General features: G+C 49.6%; 1 protein-coding gene across 1 annotated transcript in view; it reads right to left on the reverse strand.

The window, feature by feature from the left end:
• The window catches only part of LOC102383519, a 110507-nt gene that overhangs the window by 81113 nt on the left and 19780 nt on the right, over nucleotides 1-9614 (reverse strand). The window contains exon 3 of the mRNA XM_006018032.3: nucleotides 4865-4978. Within this exon, the coding sequence (XP_006018094.1) occupies nucleotides 4865-4871 (7 nt within the window). The 5' untranslated portion in view covers nucleotides 4872-4978. The remainder of the gene's footprint in view (nucleotides 1-4864; nucleotides 4979-9614) is intronic.

Raw genomic sequence — 9614 nt, forward strand, 5'->3', positions numbered from 1 at the left:
ACGGCAGGGGGGGTGGCTCTCACTGCTGTGTGCGCTCCCAGGCAAGAGTGGGGCAACTGCCCCAGGTGCTGAAGCGAAAGGGCACCAACAGGTTGTGCCCTGCCAGGGCAGGATGCAGGACGGAGCCACAAGCGGATCATTTGGGGAAGTATGGGGACAGGGGAAGGGTGGCTCCCACTGCTGTGTGCACTCCCAAGCAAGCATGGGGGTGTGCCCCCCGGATCTGCATGTGGGGTGAGGGCAGGCTGCCACTGTGGGCTTTGCCCTGGGCGCCAAACATCCTTGCCACAGTACTGTGCCCACACTCTCATGCCATAAAATAAACAAAGGTCTGCCACTAAACAGTGGCACACGTTGTTACCACCTTTGTCACAGACAGTATTTGTAGCATGACAAGAGGTATGGACATGTGTTTGCATGGTCTTTGTGCCACCATAAAATTTTGTATGGTGGCACAAAGGCAACAAAAGGTGATGCCTGTTTCCACCTTAATTCCACCTCAACCTTTTCATGGCTGTCCTTGATCGCAGGGGATTAGACTCAATGACCCATATTATTTCTTCCAATTGTATGGTCCTAAATGTAAAAAACGCTGATATTGTGTTCCATTTTGCAGGGACAGTTTTTTTCCCCAATTACCATATATTATAGTGGCCTGAAAACCCCAGCAGTAAAGGCCAGGAGTTGTGAGAGGTCATAACAGATTGATGGAACTCAATTAATAAAGCAGCATTAAGGCCACATCCAAACCCTGCACATAATCACTTGTTTAATCATATAATCACAGAAAAGTAGGGTTGGCAGGGACTTCAGGAGATCATCTAGTAGTCCAACCCCTGCTCAAGGCAAGATCATCCCTATTTAAGCCATCCTGTACAAGTCCTTGCCTTGCCTATTCCTAGAACTGCATAATCATCCCGGCTGCACAACTACCTGGCATATTGCCTAAAAAGCCCCAAAGGCACCCTAAAACAGGTAAAGCAGGAGGACTAGCACCCTAAACCAGGTAGAGCAGAGGAACTATATTCAGGAATATTCTTACTGGATTCAAAGGGAACACTGTTCTTAACTTTATACATGTTTAATTGCTTTGAAACAGAGGAACCCACGCTTGTATTCATGTATTTACCATCTACAAAGACAGCTAGTGCCAGGTTCAATATATTCTGAAAAGCACACAAAATGCAAAACAGCTTTCTATTATACCAGTAATAAACATAAGATAGAATAACATAGTTGTATGGAGCTCTTGTTTTAATTTTTGGGTTGTTTCCATGTGAATTTTCATGAAGCCAAATATTGGCTACACTCTCAAGGAGGCTTCCTGTGTGTCTATTGTCCCATTTTTGTGGGCACATGCCAGAGAACTGGTAAGTGGTACACATAGATATAGGCTTATAAATTCAAATACCTGCCCCATACCAGTAAAATGAAAGCCTTGCCAAATTTGTGGATATCTGACACCACTGGGCTGATTCTTCACTGCCTTGAACCTGGTGTAAATACTTTAGGAGGCCAGGTCTCACACTGACTTTGGTCTGGCATAGATGGAAAGGTAATGGACAAAGCAGTGGAGAATCAGGCTCTTCGTGTCTGCAGTCAACTATCATTTTCATTTTAGAAAAGCATCTGAGATAAAGCACTTTAACATTTTCTGTGATACCATTTCAGAGTCTGCAGGGTCATCATGAGCAAACAGTTGAGGAAGACCAAGCTGAAATCTAATATGATACAAAACATATGACATCACAAAGCTACCCTGGCATGACTAGTTCTGTGAAGCTGATAAGTTGTGATGAGCATTTATGTTTGTATTGTTGAGGAGAAAAAAAGGAGGAGGAGGTTGTATACAGGGCTTGATTTTTAAAACCCATCTCCATTCTGTGCCCCAAAACAATTGCCACTGCAATTAGTCAGTGCAGCTGAAGGCAGAATGTAGATGACTATCTACCTCATTTGCATGCATGGTTAGGTACTTAGATGCCATATACACATGAAGCAAAATCAGAGGTGAAATTGAATCCCTTTAGAAACTACACACATCAAATGCATAGTCAAATGCATTAGACTTCCTTGTCCACACTTACAGTGTTTCCTTGCTCAAAAATGAGTGTTCTCTCTGGGCTACACCTGTACAAATCACAATTAATATTTTATATTATTGATTTTCTGTTGTGGTGCATTGAGTCTGCAGTGCTTTCTGTCAGCTGGATAGATTTAGGCAAGAGCAGTACTCCACAAATTAGATGCCAAATTTTGGAGATCATAATGAACAAAACAAAACACCTCAAATTTTGCCCAAGGCTTGTAAATTTTGTTCAATGAATACTTGATCTATTCTTATGAACAGCTGACCTAGATACTCTGCCTGAATGAGAATGTTTCCCGGCAGTTGAGCATGTTCAGAAAGTCAGGAATTCGAGCATTTTCCTGATAGCTTTTCATTGCAGAAAGAAAATGGAGCTGTGTTCTTAAAACAAAGTAACAGTGTCCATTAGCAACAAAACAGATTTTCAAATAGCCATATGAAATGCCATCCTCAATGCATTAGCTATCTCTTAAATCTGAAGAGAACTGCATTCCTAAGTTTCTATCCACTAAGCAGATTTAGCAGCTAATCAGTCCTGTGCCTTCTTAGACCTCCTTGGATAAGTATAGGTTGAAAAAACTTTGTCCATATTGTACCATATTTCTCACAAAGTACAGGCCCCCAAATAAGACATGCACTTTAGGAAGGCAGTCTGAGGAAAAAATAATTTTTCCAGATTTATGGCCACATCCAGCAGGGACAGAACCTGAAGTTCAGCTTGCTCACCCTTCCTGTTCCTACTCAGGCAAAAGCTGCAGTCTTAACTCTTTCACAGCTGAACTATCAGCAGCTCTTGGCTGCTCTGCCAACTGCTTTGTATCTGCAGCTGAAGGCTGGACTCCATGGCCAGATCTAGGATTTTGAAAAGCACTAAAAACAGCCTGCAGAGCTGTGAAACATGAGTAGAAAAAAAAGAGAAAAGATCAGAAGTAGCCATATTGGCAATTCTTAAACATAACTGGCTTAAAAGGGATAGCCTGATTACTGGAACATCAAGGCCATTAGGAAGGCTGTTTAGTAAAGAGCAATTAGCAGGAATCAAGCAGATTCCAATGACCCATTGAAGTCAATTAACTCCTTCAGCACTGCCTGAATAAAAACACCACTGCTGTAATTCTGGGCAGAAAATCAGCTTCCCTACTTAAGACCCTCTCCCCCCAGTTTTGGGGAAAGGTGCATGTGGTACATGAGTAAATATGGTATTCTCTCTCAAGGGTTAGATTGGTAAAAGCTGAGATTCCTGGGGTCTCTTCCTGCTTCTGCCATTGCTTCATCCTGCAGCCTTGGGCAAATCATGCTTTGTGCCTCAGTTTACCCTCCCATAATATAGATGCAATAGTCATTTACTAATAACCAATCATACTCTTTGAACTCCTGAAGTGGCAGACAGGCACCAGAGAATAGCAAAGATCTTCTATTCTCATTCTTCATAGCCTACATTCTTTCCTAATGCTCACAACTCTCCTTTTTTTAAGTGCAATGGTGTAAGATTTCTTTCTTAGACTGGAAATGTTCTTTCCCATTGAACAGGACTTTCTTGCCCCATCTATGACAGCAGGTTAGATCCTGCAGCTGAATCTAGGTGAGGAGCTGCCTGCCTTTGCAGGGCCTCATTGACTTCACCGCACAAGGGTCCATCTAGACTCAGGGTCTTTCAGGACCAGGGCCTGTTTCAACACATGTACAGCCCTGTTCAGATAGAAACTAATTATTCTCAGCTGTCTTATGATCAAGATTCACCTACTTCTCAGCTTTGCTGAAACACCCAACAAGGCACCAATGATACCAAGAGCTCATGAGACACTTCTAAATTCAGTTCTGGTTCACCAGACTCAAGCCACCTATCAGACAAATGGGTTTTCCTCACCCTCTTGTTCCTTGTGTATGGGGAACATGCAAACTAGGTCAGCCATATCTCTACTGAAACCCTTGTTGCGGGTGTTATTTTTAGGAAGTCATGTGATGGTCTGACTTATTTATGAGACCGCACAAATCTGCTGAATTACTTCGCTGAGGATTTTGTTTGGTTTTTTTAGCTTTGTGTCAGCTACTCAGGCCTTTTCCTCCCCTGTCAAGATAAAGTTAGACTGAGTGAAAAAAGGCCTTGAAGTCTAGGCTTTCAGCACTCAAGCAAAGCGGAGTATAGAAAAGAGGGAGAAAGTACAAGCAGATGAGAACGCTGACAGGAAGAAAGGCAAGAAGGAGGAGGTACGTGGTGAAGGATAAGGAAGCGACAGGCAATAGAAGGACACGGTGCAAAAAGATGTCAGAGAAGACAGAGAAACACCAGCCCCGCACCAGTGTATTTGGGAGACTACCCAGTCAACCCTCAGATCGTCATGTCCTACTGCATAACGTAGGGACTGGGTCATTGCAGTTGGACCAAACTCAGCAGGAGTCCTAGTTTAGAAGCAGAAACCTTGTCTGTGGTTTCAGGTTTATTTTCAGAGGCCTTTTTTTTCCTGGTAGAGGCAAAGTAACACAAGGCAGCAAAATCTCTGACTGTACGCTTATCATCACACTGGTTAACAACTACATTCCAAATTATACACAACCAGAGGAGGTCTAAGCAAGGCAGCTTTCCTCTTTCCAGAGGTCCTCAACAGGAGTTTTAAGCATCTGTTTAGACACTCCCATTCTCCTTAGCTGGTGGCAAGAAGTGTGTCTCCCTATATGCATCCTGTTTGGCAAGCCTCTCCCTAAAAGTAGTACTAGTATGGGGCCCCTCAAGGCTGGGAGCCCACTACAATACGTTGTTTGTTGTACCCAGCTTACCAGTCATTACAGGCTGCTGTTCCTTCTTGACCTGTCCTCTTCATCATGTGCCACTCCCCCAGTCTGAGTCCTCTGGAAATTTTAGGAGTAATCATTTTGTTTTCTTTTAGGTCACTGGAAAAATATTAAATGGAATATGGTCATGATTCAATTGCTGTAGGACCCCAATGGATACATTGTGCATTTCCTGTTACATTGAGACCTAGTGGGCATGTCTACATGAGATGTGTTACTGTGCATTAGTGTAGTTTACAGCATAGTAAGCGCACACATCTACATGTGCACATGCTTACTGGGCAGTAAAAACCCTTAATCCCACTTAAATTTGCTATTTGCAAATGCAAGTAGCAAATTTAAGCGGGATTAATTAATGCGCAGTAACACACATGTAGATACAACCCAGGAGCAAGTTTGCTCCCGGATCTGCCCAGACACTAGGAGGTTGGCCTGAGGTCAGCCCCAGAGCTATAGGTTAGAAGCCTTTCCTGGCTCAGGGCAGGGCTGCCTCTATGGCAGCTCCTGTCTGCAGGCTATAAATACCTTTAGACATTTTGAGCCACAGGGCACACTCACCAGGAAGCCTGATGGCACTGCAGGTCCTGTGTGTCCACCTGGGCAGGCCAAAGGCTACCTGTGCCTGCCTGCCAGCACCCCAGCGCTGTTGCCTGGCCCTGTGCTGGCACTGTGCTGTTGGCAGACGCCAGCTGGGTGCTGAAGGGTGCTGCAGGCTGCTGCAGCCTCTGGTCAGGCCCATCATCCCTCTAGGGCCACCTGCAGGAAGCTTCTGGCCAGCAGGGCCAGTGCCACCTGCCTGCAGCACACCCCAGCAGCATGCCCTGCACCTGCAGGTGCTACAGGGCATTGCCTCTGCCACATGGCTGCCAGTCCCTTGCTGTGGCTCTGCACTGGGTGCTGCAGGCAGCTGCCCAGAGCCAGCAACACAGGGACAGCTGTGCAGGGCCCCAGAAAGCCAGCACAGGATCCAGCATGGCATCCTCTTCCTCGCCCAGGCCTGTGCCCACACATGTCCACACACCCATGACCTCCACATGGGGCCCAAACTGAACCCAAGAGGAGACTAGTGACCTCGTGGCACTGCGGGGTGAGGCAGAAGTACTACATCCATGGGCTGAGGACACCAAGCGCAGCCACATGCCATCACTAAGAGGGAGGACCACACTGAGCCACCAGCCACGCCAGCCCCGGCCACGTGGTAAGCTCTGCACTGGGGGGGAGAATGTCGCCAGGACCGCACGCTGGCCCTGCTGGCCCTGGACTCCTCCAGCCAGAGCGGGAACTGGCTGCACCAGAGGAGCACTGGCCACCATCACTCCTGGGCAAGCGCCCTGCCCCACTTGCTGTGGCATCCGGACCCACAGGGGAAAGCCAGAGACCAGCATGCTGGCTGCCTGCCCCCAGGCTCTGCCCGCTAGGTGCCTCCACCCCACAGCCCCCCGCCTTCCCCCCAACTCCGGGACACCACAACAAGCACTTTGTAAATAGTTTGTGCAGGGAAGAGGGTTTTTTATTGTTGGTGGGCGAGTTGGGTGGTGGAGAGTCTCTGTTTGTTGTGGTGGGAAGGGGAGTGGGGCTCTCTGTGTTGGGGAGGGAGGGGGAAGGGGTCTGTGTGAAGTGAGGGAAATAAAGACTTGCCCTTCTGACGTGTGTGCAGCGAGCATGGTGCTGGGGGTGGGTAGCGGGGTAGGAGGCCCATGGGCAACAAGGCAGGTGGGCTAGAGCAGGGAGTGCAGGAGGAGGTGGTTGGCCACAGCCTCCTACACCCAGTGCCCTGGTCGCCACTGGCAGGTGCACGGCTCTCGGGGGGCCTGCTGCTGTCGCTGCCACCACAGATGGTGCTCCCACCGCCAGGCATCCTCCACACGCTGTGCCTCTTCCACTCAGGCCTCACAAAACAGCTCCCCTGGCAGCATGCAGGATGCCATTATGACCCATAGGAGGTTGTCCTCAGAAACCTTGAGTTGGGCAGTGAGGGTGTGCTCAAGGTGTCCCTTGAGGCAGCCAAAGGCACACTCCAACAGGGTGTGGGTCTGGTCAAGACACTGGTTAAAGTGGGCCTGGCAGGGGTCCTGGTGGCCAGTGTAGGGCCACATCAGCCAGGGCAGGAGTGGGTAGGAAGGGTCCCCAATGAGCAGGGTGGGACCATGATGGTGCCCAGGTCCAGCACCTCTGGCATGAAGCAGCCACTCTCTACAAGTCCCAGCAGGTCAGAGTTGTGAAGCACGCAGACATCATGGGCGCTGCACACCCAGCTGGTGCTCATGGGGGTGAATGTGCTGTAGTGGTCCACAATGGCCTGCAAGCCCATGGAGTGAAATCCCCTGCAGCTGTAGTAGAGGTGGTCTCCATGGGGCAGGCAGGTGACAAGGATGTGGATCCCATTCAGGACCTCAATACACTGGGGGAATCCCAGGGCACAAAATCCTGCCACCATTGCCAGGACGTCCCCTAGCACATCCTGGAAGGTACTGAACACCTCCAGCTTGGCTTCCCCAGAGGTGGCCTTGCCCATGCTAAACACTCCAGTCTGATGTACCGGAGGCTGGCAGGCGTGGCCAGCTTCAGCATGGTGAGGGCCAGCCAGGTGTCTGCAGGGAAGGCCTGGTGCATGCCAGTGTGCTGCTGCTCCTGGTGGGGCCAGAGCTGCTGGAGCAGGTCCTGGAAGGTGGCCCAGGTCATACGGAAGCCATCCAGTCACTGCCGTCATCCCAGGTGCGCTGGACAACATCCCACCACTAGTCCTAGCTGGTCCGACGGGCCCAGAGGTGGCAGGGCTGGAGACCCAGGAGGGCAACAGTGGTCCTGGAGCTGGCATCATGAAGCCCCTCATTGGTGTCCCTGCTGATGGCAGCTGAGCAGCAGTGGCGGCAGCCCTGGAACGGTGGCTGGTAGCCAAGCAGGCAGTCGCTGGGTGTGGGGGAGCAGGATAAGGTGAGATAGTTGTGGGCCAGGTGCAGTCAGCGTGGTGAACCACCAGGGCTAGCGCAGCAGCTAGCAGAAGCCCAGGGCATTGGTCATCACTGCCAGGGGCAGGGGCTGGAGCAGCCATAGCGCAGGGAGGCAAAGCAGCCAAGGAGAGAGCTGCCACATGCTGTCCCTGCGCTTGGCACACTGCCCCTGGGCAAGGAAGGGGCTGGCTAGAAAGCAGAGTGGGGCTGACTTTTCAACATGACTGCCAGGTGCTGGCAGCTGCAGCTGGAGCCTAGCGCTCTCCCTGGTGGTGGCAGAGGCCCCTTGCAGGGCTGCAGGAAACTAGGTGCAGATCTGCTCCCTAATTCTCGCATGTATAGATACCTGCTCAAAAATGCTTACCAGAATAGCTTACACCAGAGTAAATTTAGGCTGGAGTAAATGCACGTGTAGATGTGCCCAGTGATCAGCCAGTTTTTAAGGGTGTGCCAGGGTGACTGTTCATCATTCTTGTTTCTTAATCAAAATACCATGTAGTACCAAGACTAGGCCCTACAGAAGTCTAAATGGATTACACACAACTTTTTTTTTTTTTTTTTTTATAACCAAACTTATGAATTTGTGATGATTGGTATAATTGACTATGCACTGTCATTCCATTATTTTGCCCAGTATTGTAGTCAGGCTGACAGGCCTATAGATTACCCAGATCGTTCCATTTTCCAAGGAGAAAGGGATTTGGTGGTAGGGGTCTGCTACAGACCCCCACATCAAGGGGAAGAAAGGGATTCGGGGCTCCTGAGGCAACTCTCGGAGACCATAAAAGCTAAAGAGGCAGTAGTCATGGACCTGTCTACAGTCCCTCCACCTGACACAGGAGGTACACGGTCCCACTAGGAGGAATGCCTTACTGGATCTGGTATTGGCAACGGGGGATGACATGGTTGGGGACCTACAGATTGATAGCCATCTGGGGGACAGTGACCACCTAATAATAGAATTCACCATAAGACGTCGAGTGGGTAAGGTAACTAGTAGGGTGAAAGTGCTAGACTTTAGGAAAGCTGATTTCAATGAACTCAGGCGATTAGTCAAGGGCGCACTGCAGAGTAGGAGTTTTGAAGCGATGGGAGCCCAAGAAGGGTGGCTGTGCCTTAAGGAAATGATCCTTCGGGCACAAAGCAAGACGATCCCCGAGCGAGGCAAAAGGGGGAAAGGGGCCAGGAGGCTTCCCTGGCTGACCAGAGAAAACCAGGGCAGCCTAAGGGACAAAAGGGGAGCACATAAAAAGTGGAAACAGGGAGAGATCACCAAAGATGAATATACCTCCTCTGCTCGTGCTTGTAGGAAGGCAGTTAGACGGGCCAAAGCTACCATGGAGCTGAGGATGGCAACCCAAGTAAAAGACAACAAGAAATTGTTTTTTAGATATATTGGGAGTAAAAGGAAGGCCCAGGGAGGAATAGGACCCCTGCTAAATGGGCAGAAACAATTGGTGACAGACAGAGGGGACAAGGCTGAACTCCTCAACGAGTTCTTTGCCTCAGTGTTCCTAAGAGAGGGGCACGACAAGTCTCTCACTGGGGTTGTAGAGAGGCAGCAGCAAGGCGCCAGACTACCATGCGTAGACCCTGAGATGGTGCAGAGTCATTTGGAAGAACTGGATGCCTTTAAGTCGGCAGGCCCGGATGAGCCCCATCCGAGGGTGCTGAAGGCACTGGCCGACATCATTGCAGAGCCACTGGCAGGAATATTTGAAAGCTCGTGGCGCACGGGCCAAGTCCCGGAGGACTGGAAAAGGGCCAACGTGGTCCCCATTTTC

Source organism: Alligator sinensis, unplaced genomic scaffold (genome assembly GCF_000455745.1).
Source record: "Alligator sinensis unplaced genomic scaffold, ASM45574v1 scaffold85_1, whole genome shotgun sequence".
Classification (NCBI taxonomy): domain Eukaryota; kingdom Metazoa; phylum Chordata; order Crocodylia; family Alligatoridae; genus Alligator; species Alligator sinensis.